Source organism: Schistocerca serialis, chromosome 1 (genome assembly GCF_023864345.2).
Source record: "Schistocerca serialis cubense isolate TAMUIC-IGC-003099 chromosome 1, iqSchSeri2.2, whole genome shotgun sequence".
Classification (NCBI taxonomy): domain Eukaryota; kingdom Metazoa; phylum Arthropoda; class Insecta; order Orthoptera; family Acrididae; genus Schistocerca; species Schistocerca serialis.
In genome coordinates, this window is record NC_064638.1 from 85023610 (window position 1) to 85041325 (window position 17716).

Consider the following 17716-nt stretch of genomic DNA (forward strand, 5'->3'; position numbering starts at 1 on the left):
CCAGCACGCGGACCCTCGCCGTTAATAAGCCAGGCGGGTTGGATCCACCTCACGTGTACGAAAGCCACACTTTCACACGCTCGGCTCTCCGGAGGGGTCGGGTGGTCGAAATAACCTCAATGAAAAATACATAAAAGCAACTAGAATGGATAAGCATCCAGTAAAACCACAAGCCAGAAAACCCTAGTAGTAATACAGAGCAAAAAAAAAGAAATACATCTATTTTACATTGATGTGCTATTGTCAAGACTACAATACTCACAGTTTCACGATAATGTTACATAACTTGTAAAATATAATGACCCATTATTTGGTAGTTCCGCGCCCCGTAGCTGAATGGTCAGCGCGACTGAATGTCAGTCCTAAGGGCCCGGGTTCGATTCCCGGCTGGGTGGGAGATTTTTCTCCACTCAGGGGCTGGGTGTTGCGTTGTCCTAATCATCATCATTTCATCCCCATCGGTGCGCAAGTCGCCGAAGTGGCGTCAAATCGAAAGACTTGCATCCGGCGAGCGGTCTACCCGACAGGAGGCCCTAGTAACACGGCATTTTATTTTATTTTCTAAAAAGAGCTGGCAACAAAGACGGCCGATAACTTCCAGCCAAACACATAACTAACGTATATTCGGTCAGTAACAGGAGCAGGTTATTAGTTTCATTGGTGCAAAGAAATAAAAGAAATATGTAAGTATACTGTCAAACAGTAATGAAAAATTCTTATCGATAAGAAGTTGATTGCTAAAATTTCAGGTCTCTCCTCTACTCAGACAAATGAGCTTCGTTATCAGACAGTTTGATTAGACGTTCAAAGCATGTGATTTGGCCTTCCCTCTCGTCGAAGGTGCAAAGGACAGCCTCTTGTAATTGGAGAAGTGGGTATATAAGAGGCGGGGAATCCGCTGCGGGGCACCTCGTCTCCAGACTCGCAAAGGTCCATCATGATGAGGCAGACCGTTCTCGTGCTGGCGCTCGCAGCCTGCGTTCTTGGTGAGTATTCAACGCTGTCTGTTTTGCTGTACATTTAGTTGTACGTTAGTAATCTGCTGTCAAGACATGTGGCCCTCTTGCTGCTCAGTGTGTGGTAGCCGCTCTTCTGCTTTCTAGTCCCCATCGTTTCCAGAGACAATGTAATCACCGTATGTCACACTCCATATTACGTAGATGCGAGGAAGCGAATTGGTTAAAACACAAAATTCATATTCAGGAGGACAATGGTTGAAATTGTTGTCTGGACATCAGTATTAAAGTTTACCGTAATGTCTCTAAAACGCTGAGAGCAAAAGTTGGAGCGGTCCATTGACAGAGACACGGCCGCTGGTGACCTCGACGTTGAGCGCCCATAAGCCCCAACACACACACACAGAAAAAGACACAGCTGGCACTTTTCCGACTCTTCTCCAGTCCTACTAGCCTGTGCTCTGTCTCTAAGGGCCTCATCGTTGACGTAATGCTAAACCCTAACATTATTACCTTTTCAGCCCTAATTCTCAGCGAGACCAGGTGTGTAGGATAATTGCGGGAAAGACGTAGCAGTAGCGAAGTCTGTTAACAATGCCACCCGTCCAGACAATGCAAGCTCTATTGCTACTCTTTCCACTTTTGAATTAATTTATCACTTACTTAAGTCATTCTAAGACGATTAATGACTGACTGAGAAGGGGTCCGATGAGAGATTTAACTGATCGTGTGGAGAAGATTTTTATGGGGCTGGTCAAACGAATTGGGGCAAAAACGATGTTATTACTCGATTGTTTGATGTAAAGAATCAACAATGTTTAAGAAAAAACGGCAGAGTAGACCACGTGCAGTGTAATATGAAAGGGCTTTCTGAATTCTTTGTTTAAAAATAGGTTTTAATGGTTGTACTGAATTGAAATGATCTAATAGTATCCGATTTTGAAAACTCTTATACAATCGCAAATAAACAGTTCTACACAACATCTTGAAAACTAACTATGGCATCAAATACTTTTATTTGCTTTTTCTCAGAAAAGAAGAAACATACTACCATTAAACAAACTCTCTGGTTTGGACTCGTGTCGAAAGAAAGTTAACATTTTGTGACCAATAATATACTGGAAAATTTCGTTAGTTACAAAGTAGAAATAACTGTTCACAGTACGGTAATTTTGATTATGACGTGTTCATTAGCAGGTCACCGAACTTTAAATGGTTCAAATGGTTCAAATGGCTCTGAGCACTATGGGACTTAACATCTATGGTCATCAGTCCCCAAGAACTTAGAACTACTTAAACCTAACTAACCTAAGGACAGCACACAACACCCAGTCATCACGAGGCAGGGAAAATACCTGACCCCACCGGGAATCGAACCCGGGAACGAACTTTAAATCGAATGACTTATGCATGGATACGAACATGTCGAATCCTAAGTGGTCTCGAAAGTCTACGCCATACACACATATACTTCCTTAATTAAAGCACGAAAATCACGCCAGCAATTGCAAGTAACCGAAGATGAAGAACAGCACTCGACGTTCCATTTATGTCTGGTTTGAGTTTTCAGCATATTTGAATGGGAGCAGAATTTTTGAAAAAGATTTTAAAAGGGCAGATTTTGATGTTGTTCACTATCTCTCAACAAAAAAATTTAACAATGCTGGGGATGAGATCAGATCTATGTTGTAATTATTGACAGAGGCAAAATCGGTGGAGACAAAAATGTTCTAATGGAGTCATTGGGACCAATTTAGGATGTGATGTTGATGAACTATTGCTAACGTGGGAGAGGTGACGTGTGGAAAGAATGCAACTTGTAGTATAACCATCGTCAGCTTACTGTAACAAACAGGTGGGCTGTTGATTTGATGATGTCAGGTGGTTGCTTCGTCTCCAGCGCATAAGAAAGTTTGTTAAACAACTTTTATCGAAATTTAAGAGACACTGAAAAAGGGAAAAGGAGGAAAATAATTAAAATATATAAAAATATACATAAAGTCCATTGTGTCTTCAAACTTCCAATTTTTTTCACAGTCCTATTTTTCACACAGTCTAATCGACTCCCTGTCACGAATGGTGATGATGAAACGATGAAGACAACACGAACACCCATTCCTCAGTCAGAGAACATCCCCAACCCGGCCGGGAATCGAACCCGGGATCCCGTGATCCAGAGGCAGCAACGCTAGACAATAGACCGCGAGTTGCGGACACTGCTCTGTGAAAGGAATAGGTTATATGCTGGCATCGGGTTTCATCTCCCTTCCCTCCTCCTCCTCCTCCTCCTCATCAACATAGGACACAAACATAAATGGCTCTGAGCACTATGGGACTTAACAGCTATGGTCATCAGTACCCTAGAACTTAGAACTACTTAAACCTAACTAACCTAAGGACAGCACACAACACCCAGCCATCACGAGGCAGAGACAATCCACGACCCCGCCGGCAATCGAACCCGGGAACCCGGGCATGGGAAGCGAGAACGCTACCGCACGACCACGAGATGCAGGCACACAAACATAACATTACATTATGCACGGATTCATTACATTCACCTACACTGTAAAAAATACATATGCGGCACAACTCGCACATATCCGCTAGGAAAGACGCCAAAGTGCACGGGTGCAGAACACATTTTGCGACAGGGGGCTGAACCAACATCGTGATTTATTTCAGTCAACTATGCCACATATCACCTACATTTTTTTTAAATATTGAGATTATTTCTGTCGTCAAAGAGGAAGGTTGTTTGCATGTTAATGTTTCGTTTGTGTTAATATCACAATGACAATGGTTTCTATTGTGTTGCAGCGGCTGAGCTGCCCATCCGCCGTGTCCCACACAGCGGGCCCCACAGGAGGTTCGGCCTGAAGCACGGCCGCATCGTCGGTGGTGCAGATGCCACCCTGGGTAAGTCACTCCAATGGCACCTGTCTGTCTTCTGATGTACTGAAACGTGAGCCGTAAACTGCAGCACGTGGAATAGGCTTTTGTATGTGAACGAACAGAGTTACCAAAGCAGTGTGTGGTTGTCGTACTTTAACAGCGGGGAAGAAAGAAAAAGAAATCGACTGAAAGTCTTTGAAATACGACGTTTGGAGGACTTAAACATCAACGGTATTGAACGTAAACAGAAAATTTAAATTTTTCGAGAGGTGTTCCGGAAGTGCAGTGGATATTAAATAAGATCTGTTAAAACTTCCTTTCATTTCAAGTAACGAAACAAATTGAAACTGGGAAAATATAATTAATTCATACTGACACGAGGTTGCACTGGTGCAGTGTGTCCGTTGGAGGAACTGCACACAAGACACTAGTGCGACCTATTCTAGAGAACAGCTACAGCCTTACGTCTATTAGCAGGAATGGAAGGAGACCATCGGAAGATAACGGTATAGCCTGTGGGACAGCGTAAGAGAGATCTTAAAACTGAATTGTGGACAGGTAAGAGCCGTGGTAATCGCGAGTCTGTGTTAGCTGTACTTATGTAGACTTTTCCATGGTACATACGTGTAGGATAAAAGAGAGATTAGTGTGCACGATGTAAGATGTGTTCTTTCCAGTTTTTGTGGTAATTCTTTAGTTGGTGTACACGTGGAACCGTCCTGCTGTCTGTGGGCTGAATCTACTTGATTGTCCCTGACTGATTTAACGGGAAAAACCGAACTGTGCGTAGTTCGCTGGATTGATTTACAAAGTTGCGAATGAGTACCCTGTGCTGTCCTAACAAGGCCTCCTTGAGTGTATTATGTTCAGAATTTTTAAAATAACTTCATTTTCACAGGAGACAGGAAACCGAACGCACTTCGTTTAGAATTCCAATCAATAAAACTATGAAAGGTAAATAACTCATGGTATTAGTCAATAAAAACGCCATTGCTCTTGTGCTGAACCATCATGTGCTGAGTGCAGAAAATACCAGAACACTGTGGGGAAAGTCAGGCGGTCAGTGAGGTACCTTGCTAGCTACGGAGTTGGACTGAAAACGTGCGAAAGTCACCAAGTGAGGTTGCTGCGGAAGAGGTTGGGTCTGTCTTCTTTCTCCCTCGGAGCCTTTGTCCCGCTCCTACGTGGGGTCGGCTGTTTATTACGGATTTGGCAGTGTTGATTGCAGAGGGTGGCCGGATGCCCTTCCTGCCGCCACCCCGAACCCCCCGGGACGTAAGTAGTGTACCCCAGCTGTCTTCGTCTAGTGTAAGTCATGAAATAGTGGGGACGTTTTCAAATGTCTGTGAGTCGTGTAACTGAGGCGGAACTTGGGGACCGGCCCGGTATTCACCTAGCAGGATGTGGAAAACCACCTAAAAACCACTTCCAGGCCGGCCGGCATACGGGCCTTCGTCGTTAATCCGCCGGGTGGATTCGATCTGGGGCCGGCGTGCCTACCCGAGTCCAGCAAGCAGCGCATTAGCGCTCTCAGCTACCATGGTGGGTACTGACAAACCCGGTCTGTCTGGCATATCAAAGCAACGTTCATTTCCCCTGCAATTGCACGTGGTGCACATACCGCTTACAGTTGACATTGCTTGCTGTTCCTGGTAGACATTGTCCCTTGTGAGGAGTGCGGCATCAGCAGGTGCTGAGCCGGCGTGTTGCTTGTGCAGGCCAGTTCCCGTACCAGGTGTCGCTGCAGTGGGTGTTGCTGGGCATCGCGTCGCACATGTGCGGTGCCTCTGTCGTCAGCGCCAACGCTCTCGTCACCGCAGGCCACTGCGCCGACCCGCTGTTCGTCGGACACTACGAGGTGAGCGGCACACCTAAACACTAACATTCTTACGTGTGAGTCGACTACAACCACAGATACTAATAGCAGTTGAAATTTCACTCTAAATGACGAGTTTCTGAACGTCGTTTCGACCAGTGTCGTGTAACTGGTATTAGCGTGAATGTTTTGTTAGATGACGATGTAGATGACACTGGTCCAAACGAGGCGACTCATCATCCGTGTTATACAACTGGTATTGTGAGAATACTCCATTTGTTGTACAAAACAGTAAGCCTGCAATACTGTACAGGGTGAAGCGAAATTCGCTCACTCGGGCTTCCCAGCGCGACTCCTCACATGCCAGCGATAAAAATATGTCTGTCACAAAATTTCGTCTGGCGAGCACATCCGGCAGAAAAAGGACGTTAAAGAGTGGCAATCTGGCAACACTGTAACCACATGTACAGTAATTACCTCTGTCAAGACAAATTGCTTGCTCTGTGCAGTTGGTGCAGTGGATAATGTTTTGGGTTAGCATACAGGAGGTCGAGGGTTCGATCCTGGGTTCAAGCATATATTTTTTTTTTTTTTTAAATTTAGTCCAGGTGATGCGGTATCTGGCATCTTAATCATCAACAGCGATTGCAGGGGGTCCTTTGAAAAATATTTGTACTTACATACTATAATCGTAGAAATGGAAGATTGGTCAGCTTTGAAAGAAGCCCTTTCCACGTCGTGGGCTCGAATTTATTCGCACCACGTCATCTACTAGATGCGAAACCTGTTTTCTTTGTACCTTCCTCTAATGTTCACATAGATTAGTAACAACTATTATTGTTGCCTCAATCAGGTCCACTACATTTCGTAAGGGCCTTACGTTATCAGTAGGACTAGCAACATGCTTTGTAAATAATGTCCGAACTCGGTTACTATTTCTATCTCTTATCACCATGGTGCTATTAATTGTTTCAACTGTCTGTTTCTTATTTGTCTAACCATGTATCTGTTGTGTTTAGCATTATAAGATGTAAATTTAGGATACATGTGACGTAAGAAACGGTATATAATACAGTATGAAATGCCAGAATGAAATTAGCAAATAAAAAAATGCGCCGCAACCCAGGGTTGAACCCTTGACGTCCTGCGTGCTATCCCAAAACTTCATCCACTGCACCAACTGCACAGCACAAGTAAAATGTGCTGTCAGAGGTAGTTACCCTTCATGAGGTTACAGTGTTGCCAGATTGCCACTCTTGAACGTCCTTTCTCTGCCGGATGTGCTGTCCAGCAGAAATTTTGTGAGAGACATCTTTTTATCTCTGGCATGTGAGCGTGTGTGCGTTTGTGCAGCCCGCTGCGAAGCCCAAGTGAGTGAATTTCGTTTCACCCTGTATAAATGAAATGGCTTGCCATGACGTATAGAGAAAAATCTATTTCTAGGAGTAGTCGTGTTAGTATCGTCTTCAGTCGTTGCAATGTAACATATCATACGGAGCAGTGAGACGTACAAGATAATGAAGATGGACTAGCAGCAGATACTCACTCTCCAGCAAAATAAATAACAGACCAACAACCATTTATAAAGTTTTCCGTTTTTAGTTTTAACTATCAGTAACAATTATGTAAATTAAAGGTGATGAGGAGGGGAGAAAGGAAAGGAAAGAAACTAATGACATCATTGGTACTTTATGCGGAATCAGCGGCGACGAGTGAAAATGTGAGCCATACCAGGACTTGAAACTTGGGTATCCTCTTTGCTAAGCGGTTGCGTTAACCACCACGCCACCTGGACATGTTATTTATCGCTCATGCGCGGACTATCTCGATACGCTCCCCGGCCTACTCACATTCCCACCAAGCGCCTCTTAACTGCAGCCCCCATCCATGTCCTCCATGCTTGCTAATCTTAGATTCCCGCCGGAGGTTGAATGTAACTGATGGTTGTGAATTCACTGTCCAGTGTGGTGCATCACTTACATGAATGGGTGGTCCGAAAGAACAGGTACTATGTATTCTTATAATTGTTGGCACGTACTTAGAACATCGCTGTACGCAATTTACGGTAAGGTATACAAACGTTGCAGTCAAGACGAAAACTCAAGCAATAACAAAGAGTCATTTGTTGCCTTAAAACTGCAGTACAGTTGGCTTCTGTACAGAAAGTACAAAATTTCTACATTTATGAAGGTTGTTCGGCACGTTAGTGTCCCATCGACTAATATCAAATACAGGGAGTATCTTTGCAAAAGGGAGACTCTTTTAGCAGCTAGTATTTGAGTCTGTACCTCGAATAAAGGTAACACTCGAAATATAATGGCATCGTGAGTAACTTTGGGGAAACATGGAACCACATAGATAGTCTATCGTCTTTGATAGTGAAATGCAGCACACCTTGCACATGGTAAAAGTTGAGGATAATGTGAAGGAGCAGAAGGCAGATTTCGGTACCTTTTGAGTTCTGTGTCGGTCTCTAATGATCTCGTTGTCGACGGGACTTTAAACGTTAATTTTCGTTTCGGTACTGTGGTGGTTGTCTGTTTTAAACTCGGTCACTTTGAGGAAAATGGTTAACTGCAACGTTAAGATGAGGAATAAAATCGGAGGAGCGTATGGGATCGATTGTAAGTAGGACAAATCGACGATCGAAAGAGAGTTCAGTAGTTGCAAGATAAAATGAGTAATACAACCTTTTTTTTTTTTTTTTTTTTTTTTTTTTTTTTTTTTTTTTTTTACACTGCTGAACCGAGTGAGATCTTCGGCATGTCAGATTGCAGGAAGATCAATCAGCAGAAAAGTCTCACGAAGAAGTAATGTGCCAGACAGACAATAAAAGTGCATAGCCTTCAGGAAAAGTACAATAAAAATGTGGGGAAATATTGACCCCTAATTTTGGTTGAATCATGTCGTTAATGGTGAACGAAAGGGACGAACAAATAACGACAGATCTGGGACCGCGCGACCGCTACGGTCGCAGGTACGAATCCTGCCTCGGGCATGGATGTGTGTGATGTACTTAGGTTGGTTAGGTTTAAGTAGTTCTAAGTTCTAAGGGACTGATGACCTCAGACGTTAAGTCCCATAGTGCTCGGAGCCATTTGAACCATTTGAAATGACAGAAGGGTTGTCTGCCAGGCAATCTACGGTAGCTGCCTGTGTATGTCTATACTGTATACACGTGCAGAAGGCAGTTAAATAATATGCACAGCCATTCTACGAGCGGTAGCATGGCTTGTTCATCACGTAATAGTGGAATTAACTATGGTCGTTGATATAGGTTGACAAATGCATATTGAAGCAACATCTTGACATCAAAGACATCTTGACACACCTCCCAAGACGGTTTCTCTGTTGTTTCAGTATAAAGTCGTATTGCACTTCTTTGCTAGCAAGGGTTAATAATAAGCCTCAATCGTAATGTCTGAAACTTGTTCCAGGCCGTCGCCGGTATCAACTCCCTGAGCAGTGACTCGTCCATCGAGCAGAGGAGCCAGGTCTCCGAGCAGATTGTGCACCCGGACTACGAGATGGTGGGGTAAGTCTCAGAGCTACCGCTCTTTGGAAAGCGTGTGGAACGTGAATTCCTGACCTGCCCATACAAAAAGTTCCAAAAATAGTGATTTCAAAAACAGTTGTGGTATGTATCACAACGAAATGTAGGAAGTTGCAGTCATTGTATTAGTAGATCACCTGCAACAAGATGTGTCACTGAAGGGGCCATTGAAATATTAACTATCTTAAGGCTGTAGCATATGTGACAGGCAAACAGACTGACAAGCTATTTCAATGTCTGGATGAACATTCATTCTACGGTTTTCCATGCCCATGAGAAGAAGAAGGCACATTAACGACTAGAGATAAAAGATTTAACTTGCAAACCTTCCTTAGTAACTTTTTTACTTTGTTGATTCCAGCTTAGTACTTACTAAAATCTGCAATATATTAGTCTTGACTGAAACTAACAGTTCTTAATGTGCTGGTTGCAGACACCAGAGAACTAATGAAAACTTTAAGTATCGCTCCTACAACAAATAATACTAAAATGTGCCAGAAAATATTACTATCTCCATAACTCCTGAACCTGAAATGATGTTCGTGACGAACATTGAAGTCATTTTTATCCACAAGCATAGTCCAGGAAAAGGAATGCAAAGCTGATGGTTCCTTTAAAAGTGCCATGTCGATTTCGTTCTACATCCTTGACACCATCCGAGCTTGTGCTCCGTCTCTAATGACCTCGATGTCGACGGGATGTTAAACCCAACTCTGCTTCCTTCTGCGCCACTACAGGGTGTTCGTCTGAAAATGTGCTAAATTTCTACTTACAACGTAATTTACCGTGCTTTTATAAAGTCAAATGAGACGAATCTCCGTTGTTGAAGGGTATGAATATGCACGCTGGTCAAAGATGTTAGATCACATGAGGTATCTTACGTAGTAGAAGAGCAAGCTTTGATTTATCACAAGGAAATGAATTTCTGCAGCCACTCACCTGAAGTTCATTTCCTTTCTAGAAATAATCCCATATTCATTCAGAGGTATTAACTGCTACTCGTACCAGTTTGTTTTCAGACACAGACAACATTCTTCAACAAACTGTTGAAAATGTTCTGTAGTTCTCATCTATAAACCTCGAGAGAAGCAAAATAAATCAGAAACTGGAGACGGAACCATAGTTAACTGGATATGAGTAGAGGGTCCTACTGAACTGCCGGTCAAACGAAATCCGTTGCGTGCACGCGCGTACTGCAGCTCATTAGCAGGCCGGCGACAGTGTAGTGGCGCCACTCAAACGGAAGACTGGCATGCATGGTGTGAGGAGGACCACTCTAGTGGTAGTACTACCAAACACCCCAAACCCAATAACACCACGATTACGTGTTGCACCTATCTATTGGCAGACGACCTCTTCAAGCGTACACAATCTCCGAATATTGTTTTATTCCTGTTACTGAGTGCTTTAGCGGTCCAAATAGTGAGAATGACAGATGAACTGGTTCTGTGATTTATGCGTAACAAGTTAACTTGGAGAGATGGTAACTCATTTTTCTACACAGGTGATTAATTTCTGTGGCACGTTCGTTGCCCTACAGTTATGGACCAGGTTGGCCCATGGCATGCAATACACCCGTGTTCACAAACTTTTTGCTGGAATAGCAGATGGTGTTAAGGTTGTTGAGTTGTGCTCTGTGTTGCAGCACTGTCGCCATCAACGACATCGCCGTCTTCCTGCTGCAGTCCAGCTTTTCTCTGAGTGGCAACGTGCAGGCCATCTCGCTGCCCACCGCTGGATCCGTCCCCACTGGTAGGTCCGCAGGCCGTGTCCGATGTTGTCATCAGTCGCTGTTACTGGAATGTAGTAGCAATAGGCCATATCCACAGTGTAGAAATTACACTTGCTTACAGAATACTTATAATATAAAGCAGCAGACTAGCCATAAAAATTGTAACTGGTTGAGGTTTCCATTAAAAATATGTCGTATTATGTAACAGCGTAGGAATATTGTTTGGCGAAAAAGCAGTCTACTCTTTCTCTAGGATATTGTTCTCCCATTTATTTTCATATTTTATGTTGAGCGGCGTCATAGTCTAGTCATTTCTTTTCCGTTTGTCATGTAGTGCTAGTTGCAGAATAAACCATAGCGATAAAAAATTGCTTACAAGATCAACAACTTATTTTTTACGTATATCTATAAAATGAATCGCTGGTTCAGACTGCCTATAACCATCTTTTGCTGTCAGAGGTAATCGTGCATGTTCAAATTGGCTTCCCTGTTTACTCTGTCAGAGACGTCTTATTATAATTATCTTCTCGACCGTATACCTGTTCAACAGTGTTAGTGTCAGCTTTGCTATGAAATGGCCAACTGTTGCTCCCCATGTTACCGTTTCATTAAGAAGGAGCAGCCGATTTGCGCATATTTTAGATGTGATGCCACACAGAGATATGTGCATGTAAGTGACTGAGCTGGAGTGAAATAGACACGTGTCACGCAAGATTAGTTCAAATTAGAATATATAGTAAGAACTGACCTGAAAGTAATAGCTTGATTCTGTTTGATCAGAAATAAAAATACTGTTTATCCAAAAACGTTTTGCCATAGTTGGATGAGGGTGATGTTTTACCGTTGGATGATGTAGAGGAAAGTTAATCACATGATGCTAAACATTTTTGCGATTTGCACAAACCATCTTTATTACAAACGAGGATATTATCTAGCTATCTATAATATCGAATTTTATTTTTCCTTTCTCTTTCTACCCCTGCGTTTCACTGTTAACTGTTTTATTGCCTTATAAATTCATAAAATGTTTATTTTAATAGAGTGCTGTGATGCTGTCTTGCAGACATGTTTGTTCATGATTGTCTCTTATCGTTCCTTTCCCTTGACCGCTAGATAATTATCACCATATGGCGAATTATTGTAAGTCACTTGTTGCAGTTTGTGTAAACTAAACTGATACTTACTACCTGGCCCCTTTCGCCTCTACAGATATCTCACTTTTTCTTTGGGTGGCTGCATGATTGTCGGTTCCTGTTTAATTCCTGTAAATGATCATAAGTAACGGGACTTATTGTCCACCTTAATCGGACCTGGGTCGTTCTATAATTGCAGTCGCGATCACGCGCTTTAGGGCATCACTGCAGAGTCATTCAAAACATATGGGTACCCTGACTTAACAAGTACAAACAAGTTCAGAGCGTACTCCACCATGCAAATCCCACCTGTCACCTGTAAACTACTGTAATTTTTTCTACTAATATCAACTTTGGTTATGAGCACTCGTATTTCATGAGATTTGAAGTCACTGGTTACACGTTCTAGAACCCTAGGTTATGATGAACGCTGCAGTCGATGGATGAACATTTAAGGAATGTGGCGTCGTTCTGTGTTACCGAAGATTTTACAGCGTCTTCTACATCTTCATCATACTCTGCAAGCCACCTAATGGTGTGTTGCGGAGGCTACTTTTTTTATCGCAAACTGAGCCCTCCAACCCTGTTCCACTCGCGAATAGCGCGTGGGGAGACTGATTGTCGGTAAGGTACTGTGTTGGATCCAATTTATCGAATTTTCTCCTCATCGTCTTTACGCCAGACGTATGTAGGGTGAAGTAATATGTTGTCTGACTCTTCCCGGAAAGGGCTCTCTCTATATTTCAACAGTAAATCTCTCCGTGATGCACTACGCCTCTCTTGTAGCGTCTGCCAATGGAGTTCGTTGAGTGTCTCCGTAACGCTTTCGTGCCGACTAAATGATTCCCTGACGAAACGTACCGCTCTTCGTTGGATCTTCTCTATCTCTTCTATCAGTCCGATCCGGCAGGGATCTCAGATTAATAATACTCCAGAAACGGGCGAACAAGTACCTTATAAGACACTTCTTGCGTGGATGAGTTACATTTCCTTAAGGTTCTTCCTATGAATCTGTCTGGCATCTGCTTTTCTCACTACATGTTTCATATGGTCGTTCCACTTAAAGTCGTTCCGGATCATTACTCGCAGATATTTCAAGGCAGATACTGTTTCTAGTGGTTCGTCATCAATAGCGCAGCTGTACATCAGTGGATTGGTTTTCCTATTTGTGTCAAATATGTTACATTTATTTACGTTCAGGGTCAACTCCCAGAGCCTTCACCATTCAGCAATTCTCTTGAAGTCATTGTGCAAATCGCTACTATCTTCTGGCGTTGCTACTTTATTATAGACAACCGTATCATCAACGAACAGACTTAAACAGCATCCGACGCTTTTTACCAGGTCATTTATGTATATTGTAAACAGTAACGGTCCAACCACACTTACTTGGGGTACACCGCAAATTACCTCTATATCTACCGGTTCAGTGTCGTTTGGAGCGACGTGACGAGCTTGACCTTTCGTTTTGCAGCTGGATCGTCTGCGATCCTGTCAGGCTGGGGTAGCACCAGCAGTGGAATCCTGCCCGAGGTGCCCGACATCCTGCAGTGGGTCGAAGTCAGCATCGTCAGCAACACGGAGTGCGCAGAGCTGCTGGGCGACAGCGAGCTCAACGACGACAACGTCTGCACCGGGCCGGTGACAGGCGGCATCTCCGCCTGCTCGGTAGGTAACCCGCCGCAGCCTCAGGCGGCGCCTGTGCCCCAGGGGGGAGGCCGGTATTAGCGAACAATGGGATTTGTACACGCACGACAACTTAAGACGCCTTGCATCAGTTAACCCTTTTCCCTTCAGGTATGCGAGTGTTGTTAGAATACATGCAGGGTGATCAAAAAGTCAGTATAAATTTGAAAACTTAATAAACGACGTAATAATGTAGATAGAGAGGTAAAAATTGACACACATGCTTGGAATGACACGGGGTTTTATTAGAACCAAAAAAAGTTCACAAAATGTCCGACAGATAGCGCTCGATAGCAAAACTGCTACCGTGACGGGTGAGAGGTACGCCGATATGTTACAGAATCGCATCATCCCCAGCCTGGCTGATAAACACCTGCTGGAACGTACGATGTTTATGCAGGATAGCGCTCCACCCCATATTGCTAGACGCGTGAAAGATCTCTTGCGCGCGTCGTTTGGTAATGATCGTGTGCTCAGCCGCCACTTTCGTCATGCTTGGCCTCCTAGGTCCCCAGACCTCAGTCCGTGCGATTATTGGCTTTGGGGTTACCTGAAGTCGCAAGTGTACCGTGATCGACCTACATATCTAGGCATGCTTAAAGACAACATCCGACGCCAATGCCTCACCATAACTCCGGACATGCTTTACAGTGCTGTTCACAACATTATTCCTCGACTACAGCTATTGTTGACGAATGATGGTGGACATATTGAGCATTTCCTGTAAAGAACATCATCTTTGCTTTGTCTTGCTAATTATTGCTATTCTGATCAGATGAAGCGCCATCTGTCGGACATTTTTTGAACTTATGTATTTTTTCGGTTCTAATAAAACCCCATGTCATTCCAAGCATGTGTGTCAATTTGTACCTCTCTATCTACATTATTCCGCGATTTATTCAGTTTTCAAATATATATTGACTTTCTGATCACCCGGTATTTTACCATCACGAAACGTAGAAACTGGAGTTCACTGAAGAGATAGGTAGCTGCATCGGCGCTTAACTACTAGTTCTCTTACAGAGGTAGACAATATTGGGAACAGTCAACAGCATTCACAGTTGGGCTACTGGTGGCTTGTAAACTGATTGCAGTTTCTGGATCATTCTGATAATACACTCCTGGAAATGGAAAAAAGAACACATTGACACCGGTGTGTCAGACCCACCATACTTGCTCCAGACACTGCGAGAAGGCTGTACAAGCAATGATCACACTCATGGCACAGCGGACACACCAGGAACCGCGGTGTTGGCCGTCGAATGGCGCTAGCTGCGCAGCATTTGTGCACCGCCGCCGTCAGTGTCAGCCAGTTTGCCGTGGCATACGGAGCTCCATCGCAGTCTTTAACACTGGTAGCATGCCGCGACAGCGTGGACGTGAACCGTATGTGCAGTTGACGGACTTTGAGCGAGGGCGTATAGTGGGCATGCGGGAGGCCGGGTGGACGTACCGCCGAATTGCTCAACACGTGGGGCATGAGGTCTCCACAGTACATCGATGTTGTCACCAGTGGTCGGTGGAAGGTGCACGTGCCCGTCCACCTGGGACCGGACCGCAGCGACGCACGGATGCACGCCAAGACCGTAGGATCCTACGCAGTGCCGTAGGGGACCGCACCGCCACTTCCCAGCAAATTAGGGACACTGTTGCTCCTGGGGTATCGGCGAGGACTATTCGCAACTGTCTCCATGAAGCTGGGCTACGGTCCCGCACACCGTTAGGCCGTCTTCCGCTCACGCCCCAACATCGTGCAGCCCGCCTCCAGTGGTGTCGCGACAGGTGACAGGTGAATGGAGGGACGAATGGAGACGTGTCGTCTCCAGCGATGAGAGTCGCTTCTGCCTTGGTGCCAATGATGGTCGTATGCGTGTTTGGCGCCGTGCAGGTGAGCGCCACAATCAGGACTGCATACGACCGAGGCACACAGGGCCAACACCCGGCATCATGGTGTGGGGAGCGATCTCCTACACTGGCCGTACACCACTGGTGATCTTCGAGGGGACACTGAATAGTGCACGGTACATCCAAACCGTCATCGAACCCATCGTTCTACCATTCCTAGACCGGCAAGGGAACTTGCTGTTCCAACAGGACAATGCACGTCCGCATGTATCCCGTGCCACCCAACGTGCTCTAGAAGGTGTAAGTCAACTACCCTGGCCAGCAAGATCTCCGGATCTGTCCCCCATTGAGCATGTTTGGGACTGGATGAAGCGTCGTCTCACGCGGTCTGCACGTCCAGCACGAACGCTGGTCCAACTGAGGCGCCAGGTGGAAATGGCATGGCAAGCCGTTCCACAGGACTACATCCAGCATCTCTACGATCATCTCCATGGGAGAATAGCAGCCTGCATTGCTGCGAAAGGTGGATATACACTGTACTAGTGCCGACATTGTGCATGCTCTGTTGCCTGTGTCTATGTGCCTGTGGTTCTGTCAGTGTGATCATGTGATGTATCTGACCCCAGGAATGTGTCAATAAAGTTTCCCCTTCCTGGGACAATGAATTCACGGTGTTCTTATTTCAATTTCCAGGAGTGTAGGTCATCATTTGTACGATAAATGAAAGCTACTCGAACTTACAGTATCTTGCAAGATAAGCAGTTACGTGAAAAAACATAACGAACAAGACACTCTGAACTGCTCTAAGCAGTCACACACGCATGAGGAAACTGATAAAAATCTTAGTTTAAACATGCAGAAAAGAAAAGATCAAATGATCAGTCGCGCGGAGTGGCAGCGCGGTTTGAGGCGCCATGTGACGGATTGCTCACCCCTCCCGCCTGAAGTTCGAGTCCTTCCTCGGGCTGGGTGTGTGTGTTGTTCTCAGCAATAGTTAGTTTAAGTTAGTTTAGGTAGTGCTTAAGTCTAGGAACCGATGGCTTCAACAGTTTGGTCCCTTAGGAATTCACACACACAAAAGATAAGATCAAGAGGATTAACGGGGTAGTAATAAATTCAGATGGAATGGCTTGTACGAGGTCTATTTCTTAAGTAAGAACTGTCGTCCTGACACTGACTCTTTCTTTTGAAACTCAGGAGCAATTAGTAATCACCGGGTGTTAGATCAGCGCTACACGTTCTCTTGGACTTCTGCATCAACGTTCTACACCGCATCTTCAATAATGAGTAATAATCGATCACTTTGCAATTCATTATCAACATTTGTAAAGAAAGCCATATCTAAACGTTTGAAGAATTTTGGAAACCATTTCACCTATTGTGGTGATTTCTGCTTAAACTTCACTAAGCTTTCGATGAATTTCGATCTCTTTGAAGAGTCTTTTGCACGCGGAACGAATTAAGACACGTGTTTGACACTATACAGCGAAGTAGGCCATAGTTAAAACGACGATAACTCAAAACAAAAACACGCCTTCTATAATGATCTCCAACAGACGTACTAATTACGAGCCCAGAACCTCACTATCTGATAAATCCACATGTAACTGGCAGTGCCGCATGCTGAGTGCTTGACTTCTTTCTCTGCAGGGAGACTCCGGCGGCCCACTGGCCCAGGACGGAGCCCTCATCGGAGTCGTGTCCTGGGGAATCATCCCCTGCGGTTCTGTCGGAGCGCCTTCCGTCTTCACCAGGGTGTCTTCCTTCACAGACTTCGTCAGCCAGTACGTTTAATCCCTTCACGATGGGACCTGTCATCTTGATTGATTAACCCATAATAAAAATACTAAAAAAACCTGCAGTCTTATTTGTTCCCTACATTCTGAAACCGAGGCTCTTGGACAATGATGAAACTCACTGATTCTCACTGAACAATCAAATAACTAGTCGCTCCAAAGGGCGGAGCTACAATGTCTTAAGAACACAGAATCGTAAACAAACTACAGAACGATAAAGTTCGAATGCACGCGACGTTCTTCCTAGACGAACGGAACTTTTCGGAAAACAGGAAAATTATTAGAGAATGAAAGGCTTCAACAT

The 17716-nt window shown here is 44.5% G+C and overlaps 1 protein-coding gene across 1 annotated transcript; it reads left to right on the top strand.

The window, feature by feature from the left end:
• Window positions 1-922: 922 nt before the first annotated feature.
• LOC126457004 (trypsin-1-like) lies at window positions 923-17424 on the top strand. The gene is made up of 7 exons (XM_050092975.1): window positions 923-986; window positions 3777-3875; window positions 5570-5709; window positions 9105-9202; window positions 10866-10972; window positions 13560-13753; window positions 17267-17424. The coding sequence occupies exons 1-7, from the start codon at window positions 938-940 to the stop codon at window positions 17408-17410; spliced, it is 831 nt and encodes a 276-aa protein (XP_049948932.1). The 5' UTR covers window positions 923-937; the 3' UTR covers window positions 17411-17424.
• Window positions 17425-17716: the final 292 nt, after the last annotated feature.